The sequence below is a fragment of the Diplodia corticola genome (assembly GCF_001883845.1).
Source record: "Diplodia corticola strain CBS 112549 chromosome Unknown scaffold6, whole genome shotgun sequence".
Taxonomy (NCBI): domain Eukaryota; kingdom Fungi; phylum Ascomycota; class Dothideomycetes; order Botryosphaeriales; family Botryosphaeriaceae; genus Diplodia; species Diplodia corticola.
In genome coordinates, this window is record NW_017971485.1 from 628,429 (window position 1) to 647,507 (window position 19,079).

At 59.1% G+C, this 19,079-nt stretch overlaps 3 protein-coding genes across 3 annotated transcripts; 1 reads left to right on the forward strand and 2 right to left on the reverse strand.

Annotated features, from left to right (window-relative positions):
• Positions 1 to 8,849: 8,849 nt before the first annotated feature.
• Positions 8,850 to 12,401, forward strand: BKCO1_6000217 (protein required for cell viability; the record flags this gene model as incomplete). The annotated part of the gene is made up of 3 exons (XM_020277869.1): positions 8,850 to 8,913; positions 8,962 to 9,475; positions 9,542 to 12,401. The coding sequence occupies 3 exons, from the start codon at positions 8,850 to 8,852 to the stop codon at positions 12,399 to 12,401; spliced, it is 3,438 nt and encodes a 1,145-aa protein (XP_020133821.1).
• Positions 12,402 to 12,626: 225 nt separating this feature from the next.
• BKCO1_6000218 (small nuclear ribonucleoprotein f) lies at positions 12,627 to 13,423 on the reverse strand (the record flags this gene model as incomplete). The annotated part of the gene is made up of 4 exons (XM_020277870.1): positions 12,627 to 12,969; positions 13,077 to 13,232; positions 13,328 to 13,368; positions 13,418 to 13,423. 4 exons carry the CDS (start codon positions 13,421 to 13,423, stop codon positions 12,627 to 12,629), a joined length of 546 nt encoding a protein of 181 aa, XP_020133825.1.
• A 3,374-nt stretch (positions 13,424 to 16,797) lies between these two features.
• On the reverse strand, positions 16,798 to 19,023 carry BKCO1_6000219 (uncharacterized protein; the record flags this gene model as incomplete). Its single annotated transcript, XM_020277871.1, has 2 exons — positions 16,798 to 18,382; positions 18,530 to 19,023. 2 exons carry the CDS (start codon positions 19,021 to 19,023, stop codon positions 16,798 to 16,800), a joined length of 2,079 nt encoding a protein of 692 aa, XP_020133826.1.
• Positions 19,024 to 19,079: the final 56 nt, after the last annotated feature.

Genomic DNA, 19,079 nt, shown 5'->3' on the forward strand with positions numbered 1-19,079 from the left:
GGGGGGGGTGTCGAGGGGGGTGCTGCTGCGGCGGCGGCGGTTAACACAGGGGCGCGTGCGGCGGGTCGGGGTCGGGAGGAGCCAACTCACCAACGCGGAGCTGCCAAGGGTAACGATGGTCGAGGTTGGATGCTATAAGCTTGCCGTGCTCATTGCATGCGGGACAATTGGGGGGATTGCAGCGGAGTCCAACTGGGGGCGTCTCGGGGCGGAACTGGAGCGATTGGCGGAAGCGGGAGAGACAGTGGCCCCGCGGGCAGGGTGTTGGACAGCTGGCGGCGGTGGGAGAAGGAGAGAATCAGGGTCCAGAAGAGGTGGGAGAGAAAAGTGCGGCGGCTGTTTAGAAAAGGGCTTGCAGGCTAACGTGGAGACAGTCCAGGACCACGGTAGGCGGGAGGCGTGCCGGAGGGTCGGTTCGTTTTAATCGATCAAAAGGAGCAAGCCCTGCTTCTAGCGTGCGCGCAGGCCGTGCGCGCTGGAGCGTGATGGGAATTTGAGGAGATCTTCACAAAAGGAGCGCTCGGTGATTTTCAACAGGCGCGGCCTGAGTCAGGCCGAGCGGGCTGGCGTGTTTACGCCCGTGAGCCCGTGAGCCCGTGAGCCCGTGAGCCGGCGCGGGCTGGAGGGGCAGCCTGACTGTTTCGACGAGCTTTCTGGAAGAGCGGACACTGACGCCGATAATCTCGGGTGAGTTTGAGATAGGCACAGTGCTTCAGGGCCCCACCGCGACGAGAGATTGCTGGAGGCGCGTTGAGGCAGCGGCGGCGGGAGGGTGCTGGCGCACGCGCGCACGCGAGGCCTGCGACGGGCAGGCTGGCGGAGGTGAGCTGGCCGGCCAACGCTGCTTGCTCACGCCGACGCGACTTAGCGGAGCGGTGAGGCAGCGCGCGCGCCGGGAAGGCTGGGAGGGAGTGACTTGCAGCTTGGGGGGCAGGCGATCGGTGAGCGGCGGTGCGGCGGCCGTCCGGGCGCATGCGCGGGCGGGAGCTGGAGATGGCCCTGCGCAGCGAGGGCACAAGGGCGACGAGAGATTACACCTGGCCCTGCGCGGTGCTGGGGGACGCGAGCGAGTCGTGGGCCGGCCCAAGGAGCCCATGGCGTCGCCGTCACTTCACTGACGAGCCGGGGGCCCGCCGCCCGGATGGTCCCGACGTGCGCGGCGGCATCGAGCACTATTGAAATGTGATGATTTCCCTGTTTGGGCGCGTTATGCACGCCTAGCAGCCGCGGGCTCGTGGGCTCGCTGCCCGGGGCCCACGCCTGGCTTTTTCACTGCCGCGCTGCCTGCCCGCCGACGAGCCCGCCGTGCCCGCCGTGCCCGCCTGCCCGCCTGCCCGCGTCGGAGCCTTGGACCTTGCTAGCCAGCAGCCAAGCGGTGGGCGCGCTGCAAACGCACCCTTCACGGGAAGCCACGTTGTGCAGGGAAGCCGGGCTGGGCGGCAGGGGTGCATGGCCGACTCCTTTTTGCGCCAGTGGGAAATGAGCACTAGCGGCGCACAAGGCGAGGTGAGTGCCTGAGCATCTCTGTGTGTCGTGCGCGTCGAGGGCGGCCATTGGCGAACAGGCCTCCGCCTGCCAGATGGCGCGCCGCGGGACAACGGCTCCGACCTAGCTCGCCGTCGGCTCGAAATGAAGCGGCCGCGAGTTGGGCGGCGACCGCAACGGCTGCTCCTCGTGCTGGGCGACGCTTGTGCCACGACGCCCGCCGATGCTGCTGCTCGTGTGCTCGTGGGCCTGCCAGCCGCCAGCAGCACGACACAGGCCGCCCCCGCGCCCGCAACTCCAGCAGCGTGACGTGAACTGGCGCGCGACGAGATCCTGCGCCTGGATGTATAACCATGGGTTCCCGCCGCCCGCAAAGCCTGGTCCCGGGCTGGGGGAAACCATCGACGATCCGCGGCCGGCTGGGCGCATCCCCCGCGGCCACGACTTCGCCCAAGCAACGGCGTTGCCCAAGACCACTGCCACTGCCACTGCCACCCGCTGCGCAAAAAGCACCGCCCGCTCCGCCGCTTGGCCCAGCGCCGGTATGACAGATCCGTCACGTCCCGTCACCCGTCGACCAGATTGGCTGGCTTGCTGCCCGACGGCCCTACCTACTGTGTCACAGTACCTAGACGCGACAAGATGGCGGACGGGATGGCGCCAAAAACAGACTACTCCGAGCGTCCCGGGGATGCGAAACGGTGATGCTCTCCAGCCTCCAGCCCGCTCTCCTGCCCGCAGCCCGCTCTCCTGCCGCCTGCCGCCTGCCGCCTTCGACGGTTCAGCCTTTTGTGCTTTTTCGACGCCCGTCAGGAGGCGGGTGAAATGAGGACTGCATGTGCGAATAGGCGCGCCTGATTGGCGAAGAGGCGCGCGCCGAAGCCGTCATCTCCTGCAATCTCGGAGCTGCCCACCAGACGAGGTCGAGTACGAGGGCGCAGAGAGGGAGAGATCCAGCTCCCCGGTCTCAGAGCTGCCCTCCGCAAGCCCTCGCTCCGACTTGCACCCGCCGCCTGTACCTGCTGCTTCTTATCTTGCCTTTTCGTCACCACGCCAGCTCGGCTGCGGCGCTGGCGAGTGGCACCCGGCGTTCAGCCCCCTCGTCGCACTTCAGCCCGGATGCGCGTTATCAATTCCATTCCAACGTTGCAATCCAACGTCAGAGCTGAGGGAGATCCGCTGATAAACGCGGGATCAGCCCGCTGGACCCATTCTTGTGCCTGCCGGGCCGTTGGACGATGGAAAACGCCCGCCCCCAGCTCCCCCTCCCTCCTTTATTGCTTCTCCTGTCGATTAGGCACGGGGGAGGGGCCGCCAGCGAGCGTGCCTGGTAGACACCCTTGATTCCTTCATGCGCTGCCAATCTGGGACCGGGCCGCCAGCAAGTAACACGGCAGCAAGCTGCGCGAGAGCCAAGGTGGCGCCGGAAATGCACCATGTAGTACCTGCTTCGCGCGTGCAGGGAAAAAGCAAGCTGCTGGCCGCGGGGGCGGAGACTGGGGCAGTCCTGGCCGTAGATTGCCTAGTGCCTCACGTTTCGTCTCGCGGTGCGCCTCGCGCTTATACACGCTGCTCGCGCGCGCGCTGAGAGCCCGGAGAACCAACACCCTCCCGCCCTTGTCGTCAAGCAGAAGCACAAGGCTGCGGACCCCAGACTAATAACAGAAGCGAACACCGTCCGCATTGACCGTTGGACCCCTAGAGCTCCAGTCTTTCTGCGTCGCTTCGACGCGAACGCCCTCCAGAGGGGACATCCCGACACCGATGATGCCCAGCAGGTTGATCAGTCGCCGCCGCGAATGATACAGTTGACGCCGCCTCTGCTCGTGATCGACGGGCATCCAACGGATCCTGCTTCCCACACAAGAGGCGGCGTCCCTAGGTTCCCGCGCCGGCTGCGGCTGGCGCTCTCAGCCAACCCGGCGCCCGGGGCTGCCGCCTTTTTCCAATGCTCTTTTCTAATCTCACACAATACGCGCGCGGGAGAGGCTGGCAGCAGGTGTGAGGCATCCGCAGCCTCCCAAGCCAGCCGCACAAAGACACTCGCCGGCGCAGCATGTTTCAAAATTCGATGGGTATCGTAGATGGTGGTCGGCCTGACTGGGTACTGCTCCATATGTCCTGCTGGGGGCACTTTCGGACGAGGTTGCGAAATAAGGTTTCGGCGACGCAATGAGAGTGGGTCTGTGATGTCGACAGCTGCGCAGGGCTGAGGCAAATCAGGCGAGCGGGCGGACGTCTCGACTGCTACGCGCTGGCAGCCGCAAACGGGGGGGGCGAGTGTCAGGAACTCGCCGGCGACGAAGAACGTCTGGCTTTCGGCGCGCGCTGTGACGGCTTCCATTCTTCAGTGTTTTGCCCCGACCGCCAACCTAGACGCGCGCGAGAGTGAGGCGCGTGTCGGAGGGTGGGTGGAGGGATGGTGTCATAGGCGAGCACGGCGTGTGTGAAGAGGCGAAGAAACCGGCTGCTCCTGTTCTTTCGATGCCCGGTTGTGGACACACGGCCAATATGGGCGCGACGCTGGTCGAAAGCAGCCGGACAGGCCAGTCGCGGAATGGCGGGCAGCCAGCGGGCTTCCTTCGTTTGGAATCCTTGGCTGGCATTTTCCTGGAGAAAAAGCAGCTCGCGCCTCCAACCACCACCGCAACCCAAAGCTGATCGACAAAGGCCAGGTCAGTGCTACGACTCTACTTTATTAGCGTCGTGCTTCGGAAGGCGGAAGGGAAGACCCTTTCGGTCCCTTTTCTCATAAATCACCCGGTACCAGGTCTAGGCCCCGCTAGTCTGATGCGTTGTGCTCGTGCTGTGCTAAACGTTTGTTTACTTCTTGCTTTGCTAGCTTCACTCCGCCGGCTCCTGCGCCGATCGGTGGCGACGAGACGCGCGTGTCACTGCAGCGACTGCCGAAGCAGCCTGAGGCACGACATTCAGCCTCTCCATCAGATCGTCCATCAGATACATGTCATCCGACGTCAGTCCGTCATGGCCTGTTCATTGCCCCCTCCGTTTCTGCCGTCCGATGAAAGCCAGCCAATCGTGCCGCTAACGGCAAAAACCTCCCCGCGTGCTGGTTCCATCCCGGCAGTCCATGGCATATCGGGTGTAACCATCATGTAAGACAAGTTGCAGCCATCTCTCCTTGATCGTCCTCAGCCCGTTTGCTCAACCTTCTTGCCCGAGCCGCTTGTCCGTGCCAGGCAGCAGAAGCTTCAGCTGCCTATTATCGCTGCTCACCAACAACGTTGGGCACGAGAACCGGACGAGCCTCCGGGATTGCATCGCGCACGCACGCACGCACTCGTTCCCCCATCTTTGCCCGCCGCCGCAACCATAGTTCCTTTAGGCTGGACGGCACTTCCCGTCGTACCGATCGTGGGTGATCTCGTCTTATTTTCCCCATCCTCATCGGTGGTGCTATCCCGAAATTGCAAAAGTTTCAATTGAGCCACCTTCTTAAAGCATACATGTGCAATCTTGTGATGTTGAACAAGTTCAAATTCCACAGGCACATCGTTGAAAATCCAACCAGGCCGTCATCATCAGTGTTGTTCATTCTCGCGCCAGAAAACAGAGCTTGATAGACACGGCCTTTCTCTCATCTGCGCTATCATGCGATCAACTATCTTACGCATATCTTATCCATCGTGCAACTGCTTAGCACAATACATGCACATGAAAAACCGCCTCTTTCAACCCACCGCCCTTTGTTCGGTGGCTTCGCTGTCTTGTCCTGTCACTCCAGACATGGGGTGACATGGGTGGGGCCAACAGCCCAGGATGTCAGCTTTCAATACGTAAACCCATCAGACACCTTTCGAGCACTCTTGCCATCCATGCGAACGGACTAGCATGGGTGTCCACCAAGTTCTGCTGCCCTCATCGCAAGGCGTGACCGTGGACATAAAACATCGGTTGTTCAAATCCCGCTCATGCAACAGCAGCAAAAGCGTGGTGACCATATCGCGCGCTATATCACGGTTAATCGGCTTCACATGTGAAAAATGTATGGACATAAGACGACGAGCTCTTGCTTGCAAGCAGGAGGAGACGGACACGGAACCCAAACTGGGACTTCTCCGCATTACCGTCTAGGCAACAAGCGGACGCCCTCGCTCCGGAGAAATGGAAAGAGAGGACATGACGTGACACCACCACCGGAGTGCTGGGTGGACGCGCAAGACAAAGCGAACACTTCAACCACAGGACGATTTTGCCATGCGAGCTGCCGCCTCTTAATATCAACTCAACTGCTAGCAGGCTTTTGTGATTGCAGTCATCTCCGCGCGGCTTCGACCAGCGCAAGAAGTTGACGATTAAACGCGTGACCAAGACGAGAAGAAAGATGATGACGAAGGCACAATGCATGTTTTGATACGGCTGAATTTGCTGTGATATAATGACAGGGACAGGCGAGACCTCAGACTAGCTTCTCAACGTTCACAACGACAACCAAATCCTGACGCTCACTCCACTTTGGAAGCGAGCCGTGGCTGTCTGAGAAATTTGCCTTTTGAATGTCATCACCGGTCGCCGTTCCGCTGTCATACAGTCCTTCAGTGCCTTCTCAATCGGCCCCGAAGCCATCAAAGGCTGTCTTCAGATTCGTTCTTCCACATGGAAGGACCCCGGCCACGTCTGTAACACTACAATCACCAATCTCGAGATACCTGTAGCAGTCAGTTCCGGTGAACATTGAGTGGTGTCGGATGGGGGAAGACTTATAAGAAAAAAACTGGGGCCGCCTCCCTTCAGACTGTGACGTCCTTCAGGAGCCGGCCAGGGCTCCTCGCCCTCCTCACAGTCTTACCCACCCAGAAACGTCCCCTAATGAACCTCTTTCTCCGCCGAGGACGCCCCCCTTGTAGCCCACAATCAGCGCCCTTACACTCAACACCGAGCATGATTGAGCTCAAACAACAACGCCCCAAACGAGTTCAGCTAGCAAAAGCATGTGCGTAGGCAGACGCCCGTCTTCGCAACAATCGCTGCGCATTGGCAAACCGAATGACCATGGAGAAAGGAGTAGTACAGACATGATGGAAACCTTCGGACGAGGGACCGGCCAGGCGCAGAATGCAGACAAGCCGCGACTTTGATCCTCACTCTTGAGAGGTCCCGCTTCGTGCGCCCGGTGCTCCGGCTTTCCCCAAGTCGTCAGACTCCGGCACACAACTGCTCTCCTACCCTGCAGGCAATGGTGCCGGCGTCAACGATCGGCTAGGGCATACCTCGCGTGCTGTTTACCGTTAGGTGCTGCTGCTCAGAACGAAGTGTTGGGCCCAGGACGATGAAGGAATGACGAGGGAGCTGGGGTTTGAGGAGAACATCCGTACGACTGACGCGGGCTCTTAGCTCCCGCCACACAGCAACCCCGCAGTTGAGATCGTCGTCCCTGCAGATAGTTTGATCCATGCAACAAAGTCGGTCATCTCGTCCGCATCCGTAGGATCGCCGGCGCTATCGTTGACTCTCGTTCTTCCAAACCCCGATGCATCAGAAGATGCGATCAAGAAAGTGGTGTATCTCTCCGTGTGTGGCTGCAGTCCTCCCGTGGACAGTCTTTGTTACCTCTCGAAATCGAGGGCAAATGTTTTTTCCGCGGACAAAGCACATCGTCAAAAACCGCGTCCGTATCCATGTACATTAGGATCGGAATCTTGCCCAACTAGGAGCAGCTGGTAGCAAGATATTTCGGCGCCCATCAATCAACCCTTACGCTGAACGTAGGGGGAGATGGTTAACACGGCTGGTCAGACGACACCGGAGGTGACAATGCCGTTGGCGGGTGCCGTGGCAAGGGCCTGCAACTATGCTGGATCATCAAAAAATCCCTCTAGAAAGAGCCGAGGGTGGAGGCCAGGTTCGCTGAGTGAGCACAAAAGCACCGGCGCTCTGCGGAGTAGGGAAGCTGTACGGGACGCTTCACCAGGGTCAGCAATCGTAACCAAACAGTCGATACACCGAAGCCCTTGAGCGTATCAGATCCGCCTGCTGTGGTGAGTCGATTCCAGAATGCCGTCCGCGACACCCACCACGATCAGACACCCCGAACCGCCAAGCAATACCCTTCAGGTTACCCGAACAGGAGCATCTCAGCTCGCCGAGGATGAATAGCAACCTTGCTCCCTCTGATGAGAACTTGAAGACCTCGCTACACGACGAAGCGTGGTCAAGGCGAGTCTATCTTGCAAGCAAGAGTGAGGAGAGATCGGAAGCATTCTGTTTGTAGGCAAGGACTCAGCCGTGAAAGCCGTGCTCAATCAGGCATCCCATCCAGACAATGCCAGACAGTCCAAAGGCGCTAGACAATGGTGGACAACACTGAGGCTGCTAGTGAAGATTCCGACAGACCGTCCAAGACTCGCAGGCGGGATCCGATTTTGCAGGCTCCGGGAACGAGGAGCAAGGCCGTAGAAAGCTGAATGGCATGTGAAGGTCCCAAAGACGATCCTCGTGGAGGTGCCCGACAGAGTTCCACCTGATCTATCATAGGCTCTTTCCAGGCACGTCGTCGCGAAAAAAGGCCGTCCATGAAGACCAGAGTCTGCTGTCAAGACAGAAGAATCGACGCGCGTCCCCTCAGGAGATCTTACCAAAACGACGCATGAGACTTCCTTTAGACCACGAGCCGCGCTTTCGCCCCTTCCACGTTGGCCGTCACCCAGCGCGAGGCATGGTACATCGAGCCGCTGTTACGGAAGCTAGTCGCGCAGTCGGCAACTGTGTGACCCCGTGATGCTGTGAACCGGAGATAAGGATAGGGTTAAGTTCCGCATCCCATCCTCCTTCGAGGCACCCCCCGAAGGTACAGTGTTTCCACTGCAGAACCATTGGCGCGCAGCAACCGGCACCCAGTGAGACCGTGCTATGAGGCTCGAGTGCGGCGCTGGCACCGCCGGCACGGATGACCAAGAGGCGTTGTTACACATCCCTACCTTACGGCCGGGAGATGAGAAACGGCGCTGTGGGGGGAGGGCGCTGCGTAAGTTTTGTGGCGCTCGAATGAGCGAGAGATTGGTGGAAGACGAGAGGCGATAGTCGCGTAGCGGTCCCGCGTTTGACGGAGTCCTCAATTGCGGCTGCGCACAGATCCTAGCGATTGCAAGTCAGATGTCAGCGGGGGCGCGTTCGAGAGAGAGCTGATCCACGCAGTCGTTGACGAAGAGAGGGTTGAAGAAGAGAGGACGAGGACGAGTCGCGACGCGCGCAATGGATGGTCGGGTTGTGGACACGCGTTTTGGGACTAGCGTGTTCTGCTGCGGAGGCACGTGACGTCACCGTTTGCTGCCAGAAGAACTTCGAAGCCCGTCGCGATCCGCCACGACACCCTCACTCGATCACTTTGCGCGTGTGAAGCCACCATGCCGTCCTTGAGAGAGGCGCTCGACGCGGCTCGGGAGTTCCTTGCTCCTGCTTTGAAGCGTGGTAAATATCGTTCGCCCTCCTCCAGAGCTGTATGCTGAGGAGTCACAGGGAACGACGACGTTGTAGTTCGTCTGAGTAATAATATTGGCGTCTCATCCACTTCCGATGCCCACCGAGCTGTGTTGCGAGCGGCTTTGGGCCATTTGCTTCGCATCCACGAGGCAGACATAACCCAGCAAAACCAGGCACCCCCCGCCAACGGCGAAGGAGAATATGATGAAGATTCTAGACAAACTCTGTACGGACTATTGGATCTGGTGGCCATTCGCGGGATTCTTCCGTCTCTATCGCCAGGGGTTGCAGCGAACCGACGCCCCAGGTCGACTATCCCAGGCCTGAGTGATGCGACTCCCGGCAGCAACAAGGACTCGGACCTGTTGTGCGGGATTGTGGATGGAATGGGGGAAATGCTCGGGAATCCTGGTGCTGGTCTAGCCTCACTTATCAGAGAACGCGTTTTGGTCGACGTTACTGCTGGGGCGGGAGAGCTTGCATTCTCTCCAGACTCAAGCGATGTTATGCACCAGAAATACGGAGACACTTTTGTGCTGATCATAAACAAGTCAGTTTTTGCTCTCTTAATTTGCACATTCCTACGTATTCCAACCGAGTGTCTAACAAATCTTAGAACCCCCATTGCTTCGGCTTTGCCTCTCCTCACATATCTCATGCAGCCTACGACTCCACCATGGCTCAAGTCACAACTCTCCAAACAGCTTGCACTCGCTCCCTTACGCCCTCGTGGGGTTCGACACACAATCGAGTTCATAGCATCCTCGTATCCGCAGCCGCCACAATCATCGGACAACCAAGATAGGACTACAGGCCCTTCTCTGCCTCTCGAAGCGCTGGTGCAAGCCTCAAAGCTTCTCTCCTCCGTCCCCAGCTCCATGGATGCGGAAGCATACTTCACTGCTCTCGCCCCGCAGTTGCTGACGATGCTTGATGGTGCCGAAGGTCAAGAGCTCGCCAAAGCTGCAGCACTGGTGATCGGCAGTGGTATACTCGGGAAGAAAGCGCTGGGTGCTCCAGGGGCCATAGGGTGGCGCCTTTTTGCCGAGCCCATAATCTTCAGCATCAGTCCTCCCAAAGTACAAACCGTCAAGGCAGAAGTCTCAAGTACTTCTCTTCCAGATGCCGCCCAGACTGTCGTTGCAGAGCCGGAACTTAGACGTGCATTGAGCCGCCTGGTCACGCTCGTGACGTCACGTCCTAGTCCTGGCTTGACCAAACGTCTGCTCGGACGATTGATGCTGCCTCTTTGGGCCTTGCTCGGCTACGCCAAATCTCATCCTGTGGGCCAAGTCTGGAAGGACATACCATGGCAACTGCTCGAGGCCTTCTTCCGGCTGAGTGCCGGCGTGGAGCAGCTCGAAGCCTTGGCCTCGAACTTGCTCTGGGATGGACCGCCGGCTTGGACTTTCGCCCCTGGAAGTGACGGTGGTATCGAGATTCGCCGGAGGGAACGGACCCCCGATGATGATGCATTCAATGTCATCGCGCAGATGGGCAGCCTTGAGGAGAGGTTAGCCACCTATCAGGAGCTTCTGACGTCGAATTGCGTTGAGGACCAAGATATCGGAGACCTCTTCGTCAGATTAAGTAGACGCTGGCTGGTACCACACTCAATCCAGGCCGGAGGTGCGCCCAAGCTGGAGGCCCCCGCGGAAGAAGACCCGTTCCAGTCACTCATCACTGCGAAATTGGTCATGGCCATCCTTGAGAAGTTCAGAGACAAGCTGGCGACGCGGCCGGAGAACATGATCGAGCTCGTCAAGCAACTTCTCGACGAATGGACCGAGTCCGAAAAGGCCAGGAAGCAGCGTGCAGAAAACTTGCAGAAGCCCTCCTATACCGGGCTGCGTAACATCGTCCAGCAGTCGCAGAAGCGGGACGAAGGAGCCGAACAACAACTCACCTCAGCGGCAGAAGTCGGCTCCAGTGAAATACTGCCAGTGGCGCTCAGTCTCCTGAACACACTCCTCTCCACCCCCAACTTCCGCCCAACACCCCAAACATCCTCCACCCTCTCCACCATCCTCCCCACCCTTTCCGACCTCCACGACCGCGGACCAGGCAGCGAGCTCCCCCCCTCCGTTTCCATGACAGCATCAACCCTCACTACCCGCATCACCACCCTCCTCAACATCCCCGCCCCGTCCAAACCCAACAACCCCCGCACCTCCCCCTCCACCACCACCACCGCCACCGCCACCGCCACCGCCACCGCCGCCGACCAAGCCGCCCTCCAAACCGCCCTCAAAGACCTCACCTCCCCCGACCCGCCCCTCCGCGCCTCGGCCCTCAGCGCCATCAGCGCCCTCGCCCGCGCCCGCTCCCCCGCCCTCGACCTCCCCCAGCTGACCCTCCTCCTCCTCAGCACCTCGCTCCCCGACCCGGACGAATACGTCCACCTGCACGTGATCCAGACCCTCGCCGCCCTCGCCTCGCTCGACCCCCAGCTCGTCGCGGGCCACCTCCTCGTGCGCGCCTTCGCCGACGTCGACGAGTCGTCGTCGTCGTCTTCTGGCAACGACGAGAACGCAAACGGGCTGGACGCGCGCCTCCGCGTCGGCGAAGTCCTCGGGCGCGTCGTGTCGGACATGCAAGAAGCATCACCGCCGCCGCCATCGCTCACCACCCGCGCCGCCACAGCCGCGGTGCAGGCCGTCGTCATCCGCCAAATCGCCACCGCCTGCCTGCGCATCGCCTCGCGGCGCGGGGCCCGCGCCTCCGCGCTCCGCGCCCGCCAACGCGCCGCGCGCCTGGCGGAGCGCAAGCGGCGTGCCGCGGAAAAGGCATGGGGCGGGCCAGTCCCACAGATCCTGGCCCCGGAGGAGGGCGGCGGGGACGAAGATGCTGCTGCCGAACGCGACGCCGCCCTCCTCTCATCCGTCGTCTCGGGCTGGTCCGACACCGGGCTCGACGAGGACGTGCGGCTGCGGGCGCTGGCGCTCAGCGTCTTCACGACCGTGGTGCGCGAGCCGGCGACGCTGGCGGTGCTGCCGCGGGCGGACGTGGCGGCGGGGGTGGACGTGGTGCTGGGGAGCCTGGCGCTCGAGACGGAGGAGCGGCACGCGGTTCTGAGGCGGGCGGCGGTGCTGGTGGTGTGGGGGTTGGTGGGGGCGATGGACAAGGAGCTCGAGTCGGGTGGACGGGGAGGGGCGGTCGGGGAGGGGGAGGGGGTAGGGGCGGTGTTGACGCCGGAAAAGTGGGAGGAAGTGGGGGAGGTGGTTGGGTGGGTGAGGGACCGGGATGCGGATGCGGTGGTCAAGGGGCATGCGGGCGAGGTGCTGGAGGCGCTGGAGACGTGGCGGGTGAAGAGGGCGTTGGGCGTGAGGGGGGACGGGTCGGCGGTGGCTGCTGGTGCTGGTGTCCGGCTGACGAAAGATCTGGGGCTGGCTGAGCTGAGGGGGTTGAGCGTCAATGCGGACGGGAGTAGTGGCGAGAGCCGTGGTATGAAGCCTGTGGTTGAGGAGATTGAATAGTAGTAGATTCGGTCAATGTAACGCGATCACGTAGGACAGTAGGCAAGTCTGTGTCTTAGGGAAATAGGCCGTGACCAAACGGTCCAGCCTTTCTCGTTTGAGGTATCCTGTTTTGATGACCTGAAAACTCCATATGAACCATGCTTATGCCGGAAGCCTACTCAGAAGCCGTCCTGAACCAATCATTACCAATTGGTATACCGCTGAAAGAAGAAACCATGATGTTCACTCCTGGGAGACCTTGTAGCGCTTCGCGTCGGGAACGGAGTTCTCGGCCTCCTCTCCGTCGCAATCATCGCGCTGGCGCTTGGCAGTAGGGGTCAAGTCCGAAGAGTGGGTGCCAGAAGTAGTATCGCCAGAACGAGAACCATAGCAAGACCGGTCAGTTCCGGTAGGGCAGCTAGTAGAAGGGCCAGCTTTTCCATGGTCAAGTGCTTCTTTGATCTCGCCGAGGCTGCCCAACTTGGACTCGCTAAAGCGCCTGCCGGTCTTGAAACCCTGAAATCCTGCAGCCACCCGAGTAGTCAAGGCCGTAATCAACCGCTCATCTCTGTATCGTTTGACTTGCCTGGATCGCCAGCGTCCTTTGCAGAGATCCACAGGACGTTGTTACAACTGCGAGGCAGGGGAGGTTAGCGCGGGGGTCGCAAGGCGAGAGCAGCATTGGATGCGCACCGAAACAGGACCTGGCCAAGAGTGCCAGTGCTCTTGCCGTCGATGAACTCCTCGGTGTTGGCGAGCTGGAGGTTCATGTAGCTGTCGGCGGAGATGAGGGTGCCGGTGTACTCGGTGTAGCCCCACTTGAGACGCACGCGGATGTCCTTGCCCACGCTGGAGGGTAGATGGTGTCAGGTGTTAGCAGAGCGGCGGCGGGCTGGAGCATGGATGCGCGGGCTGGGCGGGCGGCGCGTGGGCGGGTGACGTACAGGTTCAGGAGCATGGGGCGCGGGTTGACGGGCATAAAACCCTGAGAGAGTCAGCATGGGAAAGCATTGCAGGCGGCAGGCGGCGCGTACACTCATGTTGGGCAACTCGGAAGCGGTGTTCGCGGTGGTCTGTGGTGGAGGGTGACGGTGGTTAGGCGGCGGGCAGATGTCGCGCCCAGCTCGCTCGCAGCTTTCGAAATTTGAGCTCGGGCCGCGGCTAGTCCGGGTTGGGGGCTAGTGCGCCCGTTGCGGCGGCCGGGATGTGCTGGGCCACAGCGTCGCCCGCCCTCGCACCCTCACACCCTCGGCGCGCTCTCTCACCAACTGCCGCCGTAGGGCTGTCGGCATGCGCTCGCGGACATATTGCAGCACATCATCCCACCAGCAATGGCGCCCGCTGCCCAGTCCGCCGCGCCCGTATCTTCCCCCCGTCTGAGCTAATTGGTCGCTTCGGACCTCGCGCTCCATTCGTGAGCGCTCTCTATTAGCCAGCACACGCAAATTTGGATGGGCAATGCGCGCCGCCCAAGCACGGCCAAACACCGCCTCCGTCATTTGCGCGGCGCCGTCATTTCTTTGTCTGATATACTGTCGTGAGCCTTTGCGCTCTCGCTTGCTTCTCGCTACCACCAGCGCCATTCTCCTTTCAACTCGCCCTTTATACTGCCATGTACAGCCAAAGCGCATAGATTGCTGCTATTGCTTGCCTCTTGCATCTTCACTTCTTCCCTCATCCGTCCGACCTTCACAATCTCCTCGCCGATCTGCCAAGTCGCTTCCGCTGCTGCCTTGGCTTTCGATACATCTAGCGACATCAGCCCACCGCCGATCACCATGTGCAAAGGAATGCAGAAGTCGTACAGCTGCGGCTGCTCCCAGCCCGCCCAGCACTTCTACCGCTGCTCCGACCGGAGGAGAACAAAGACCATATGCCCGGGAAACGATCCCGACGACGACATGGTCATGCGCGTCGACGTCTGCCTGAACTGCATGGAAAAAAAAGACTGGGCCGCATGATCGGAGATCGAATTCGCGCCATCATCGGCGGCCCTCAGGATCCGCGAAGGGAAGTTTGAAGAGCTTCATGATGTTTTATGCCCAGGAGGCGTAAAGGGGGGGTTCATTGGCGTTGCACAATTGTCTTTTGGTCTCTTGCTTTTTGCTCGGTTTTTGTCCTCACTGGGAGTGGTTTGCTTTCCTTCTCTGCTGTCTTTAAGCGCATGTTTCCTTTCCTTTTCCCAACCTCTCTGTCTGCGGCTTCCCTTGTGTCTCGGTCTCGGTTTAATCTCCTTTCCACCACCCCTCTCTCTGCCTGTGATCTTGTTGCCTATCTATCTTGTGTTTTGTCGGTATTCCAGCATGTTTGTCGGTTTTGATTTTTTATCTTGGTTTTTTCCTCTGTCTCTCTGTCTTCTTCCCTTGCTTGGAAATGAAGTGGTGGGCCAGTGGATTAATGCAATAATGTCTCTTGGGTGCGTGAATCGGAAACCCTCGGGGTAGAGAGTTAAAGGAGAGCATGGGTAAACCCACTGAGATTCATGCTCAGTTGCTCTCTCGCATCAAGATGCGTTGCCATGCGCATCATCGCAGAAACAAAACATTGTCGACAGTTGTATATAAACAAAGCACGACAAGTCTAGATTCAGACTTGCAAATTGTCGATCATCTTAAAGATCTGAGTTGTCTCAGTTCGCGTCTTCGGATCTTCGGCGGCATCGGGTTGATGAGATGTCGAGGACTAACTCTGTGGGTTTCCCAAAAGAGAGAGCGGGCGGGTCAGATCCTCCAGATCGAGCATCACAGACAGTTTGACATGGGAACGCAAGTTGACAGCAACGGCCCTTGCACTATAAATCGCGAAAGTAAGCGGCCCAATTACAGACGGTTATTGTGATGGAATAGGCGGCAGCTACATGGCTCATCACTAAGACCCTCCCCCGAGGGTCTGTAGTCTGTGGGGGCTTCCTTTTCGGTGAGTCAATGCTGTTGAAATCTTAAAATGGTTACTTTGCGGGCCAAGTCAACCGCCACGTTTTGCAATATTTAAAAGAATAATCCATATGCCACCCTTACTTGCCTCGTATTTCGTCATAGTGCACTTTAACAATGGTCTCCACCGACGGTATCAGCTTCAACATTACTTACTCTCAGTGTCCCTCCATACCGAGAAGTTTTATAATGTCTTACCTCTCACCTTGTATTCCTTTGAACCTTCACAACATCTTACTTAAACAGCGGTCTTACTGCCAAAAAAAAAAGGTCCCTCTCAGAGAAAAAATCAAGCAGCCCCCAGCCACGGCAACTTCCCCGATCCACCCAACCCACAGCCTCGAAGAAAGAGGCGCACATCCCAGCCCAGCAGCAGGGCCCACCGCCACACACGCCTTAGCGCCCTCCTCACTCCAGGCATCCCCATCCTTCCCCTCCTCAGGATACGAGAAGCCCACGCAGAGTCTAGAATCCAACAAAAGCAACAACAAGATCCATGCAAGGCCCCCAAAAGGACTCCTCTTACACATAGCAGTGGCTTCTCGGCCTCCCCAAAAAAAAGTTCTGACGTGTCCGTCCAGCTCCTCCACCTCCACTTAATCATCCTTGGCGGAGCGGGAAGTCCCTTGGTCTTTCTAGCGGACCAACTCACGTATACACACGCGACTCTTCTTACTCGCTCGCGTCTTTCTCTTGTCCTGACTGTACGATGATGGACCATTTTGAAGACGCATCAACCGCTGGCATGACGCCGTCGTCGTCGCCACCACTGTCCACCGCTGCTGATACGGCCAGGCAGCCAACTTGCAAAACGGGGCAGATCATGCTCAATCATTGGTTGGCCGAAGAAGAGCTCGTGCACTGCCCCGACGCCCAACGCCTTCACAACTCTTAAGTTTCTTTTCAGTTTGAAGTTTTTCTCATTTCCTTCTTCTCCTTCTTTCTCGACTACTAACTCTTTTACACTTCACACGTAAACGGAGAGCTCGTCTACTACATCCTACGTCCTGCAACATACACGATTTCCCTTTTCCTCCCATATGCCCGTCAACCCATCGGTCTGCCTGGTGGTATATACCTCTGCCTATTTACCGAACAAAATGAAAAGAAAAAAGAAGAGAATCTCGATGCTATCGTGACAGTTATAGTGATAATGATGATGATGATGATGTTTGATGACGATGAGGACAACCATGATATAGTTAGCGCCCATCCATGCAGTGTCTGTCCGTCCGTCCGTCCATCCGGTCCGGTCCGGATAGCAAAATAAAAAGAAGAGCTTATGTGTTGGGTTGTCAAAAGAAAGAGACCAAAAAAAGGACGGTGGATACGCCGCGCAAATGCAGTATGCTTGCATGCACCACACGAGCCGACAACACTCTCGGGGTCGTCGTGTTCTCGGTGCCAAAAACGAAAAACAAAAAAAGAAACCAAAAAGTATGGACAAGAAGGGGACCAAGTCAGTCAGTCAGTCAGTTCGGTCAATCAACCTCCAACCCCACCACCCTCTCCAGCCTCTCCGCCCTCTCAAACCTCTCCCTCTCCTTCTTCGCCGCCGCATGCGCCCCCGCGCCGGGCACGAATTTTCCCAGAACTCCCCTGATGACCTTGCCGCCCAACACGCTCGCAGCACCGTGGGACCCGCCATCCTTCGCCTTGGCGTGGTGCTTGTCCGCGGCCCAAAACTCCTCGTACGTCTGCGTCCGCCCGCTGGTGTCCAGCCACTCTCCGTTGCGCCCGGGCGGCGCCCACCGGCCCGCCACGTACGACTCGCTCATGGACCGCTTGAAGTCGCGTTGCTTGCGGCCGCGCTCGCCGAGCGGGCCCCACAGCCGCTGTCCGATGATCATTTCGCGCTGGAGCTGCGCCTCGGCGTCGGGTTTCTCGTCCTCCTCGTCCGAAGCGATGTCCCCGCCTTCTGCTGTCGATGGCTTAGGCTGCGGCGGCTCGATGAACGGTTCGCGGTCGACGAAGAACGTGGCGCTCGGTTGGAAACTGACGACCTTCTTCTGTTTTTTCTCCTCTTTCGCCAACCCTTCTTTTCTTGACTTCACGACGGCCTCATCACCACCACAGTCATCTTCCCAAACACAACTAGCCTCCCACTGCGCCCCGGCCCACGCTACCCTCGCTGCGCGCGCAGTCTTGGCCGCCGCGACCGTCAGGCTGTGCCGCGGTCCATAGATGCCGGCGACTTTGCGCATTTGCGCCATCGACTCCTGTAGCTTCACGCACGTCGGGCACATTGCCGGCGTGCCCTTTTCGACCTTGTTAGTTTGGCCGAGCGACGACGGCGCGTTCGACGACGAGATCGTTGTTGATCTTCTGCGAGGGGCGTTGGCCGGGACGACAATCGGGCCTCCGACGACAGGCGCAGAGAAGGAGCGATGGGGGGCGATAGGTGGGGAAGAGGAGAAGGGAGAGCGGCCGGTAGGTTGGATCGGAGACGCGGGTGTTATGGTGAAGGTCGGCACGCCCGGTACTGGTGGCGGGCTCTGCGGTACCTGAAGGGTATCCAGCTGTGGTGGCGATGGAGAGGGAAGTTGTAGCTGTTTCGCCTGCAGCGGAGGGGTAGGCGGAGGCGTGGGTTCAGCCCAAGGGCGCAGGATATGGGGTGGTGGAAGGTGGTCGTTAATATCGAAGGCGTCGGCCATTGGATCTGTGATGCAATCCTCGTTCTCATCCGGTGAGGGCGTTGGGAGCGGTTGCGGTCCCTGGAACTGCTGGTCTTTCTGGACATGTTGATTTTCTGAAGGGGGGATTGCGTCGGAGGTGGATGCGGTGTCTGGCTCCTCCTCCTCCGGGATGGGTATCGAGACGAAATGGCGGCAAACGTATGCTCGGACGGTTTTCGTGGGGCGGAGTTTTCCCGAGTCGGTTTTTTGAGGAGGGGCCGCCTCTTCATCGCTAGAGTAGGAGGTGCGGGATGAGGCGATAGAGGCACGAGGGGTAGAATCGAGGGAGTCCCAAGTACTAGATGAGGATGACGAGGCTGAGGAAATGTAAGAAGATGCGGACGAGAATGATGAGGATGAAGATAAAGTCGATGACGAGGAGGAGATGCTGCTGCGAAACGAAAGTCAGTCAAATGAGCCGCGAGATATAATAGAAGACAGACTGATATCGATGACAAGCATGGCCGAGTCAAGACGGCACCCTGCATAACTCTTCCAGAAGACGGCCAAAGGCCAAAATAGGAAATAATAAACGTACCTTGCTCTCCACCGCTCTCTTAAACTGACACTGCTCCTCCTGCCCCTCATCGACCAGCTCCATCCACCACTGCTCTTCACGCTGCTGGCAACGCTGCTCGATGTCGACGGCCTGCTCTCCGAGTCGGATGCATCATCGTCGAAGTCCAAAAATGCTCCCTCAGGGAGCTGTCCCAGCGTCGATTGATGCCGTTGCCGCAGCTGGTTCTCCTGGCGCTCAACAACAGGAGTCCTTTCCGTTTCCGTTGGGGCGGCGGCCGTCGTCGTTTTGCGATTCCGGTGGTACCGAAGTCTCGAGAACCTGCTCTTGGTCGGACTAGCCTCGGCGGCGCCGGCACTGGTCCGCGGCCGTTGCAACTGCTTCTCCACTTCGGCCGCGCCGTGCGTACCGGGTTCCCGCGAAGACGACGACGAAGAAGAAGAGAATAAATTCCTGGCGCCCATGATTGATCCTCTCCTCTCGAGCAGCGATGAAGTCGAGCGATGTTTGTGCATCATGACGGGCTCTGCAGACTTTTGTTGGCGTCCTCGCGGTTCCTGTAAGAGGCCGC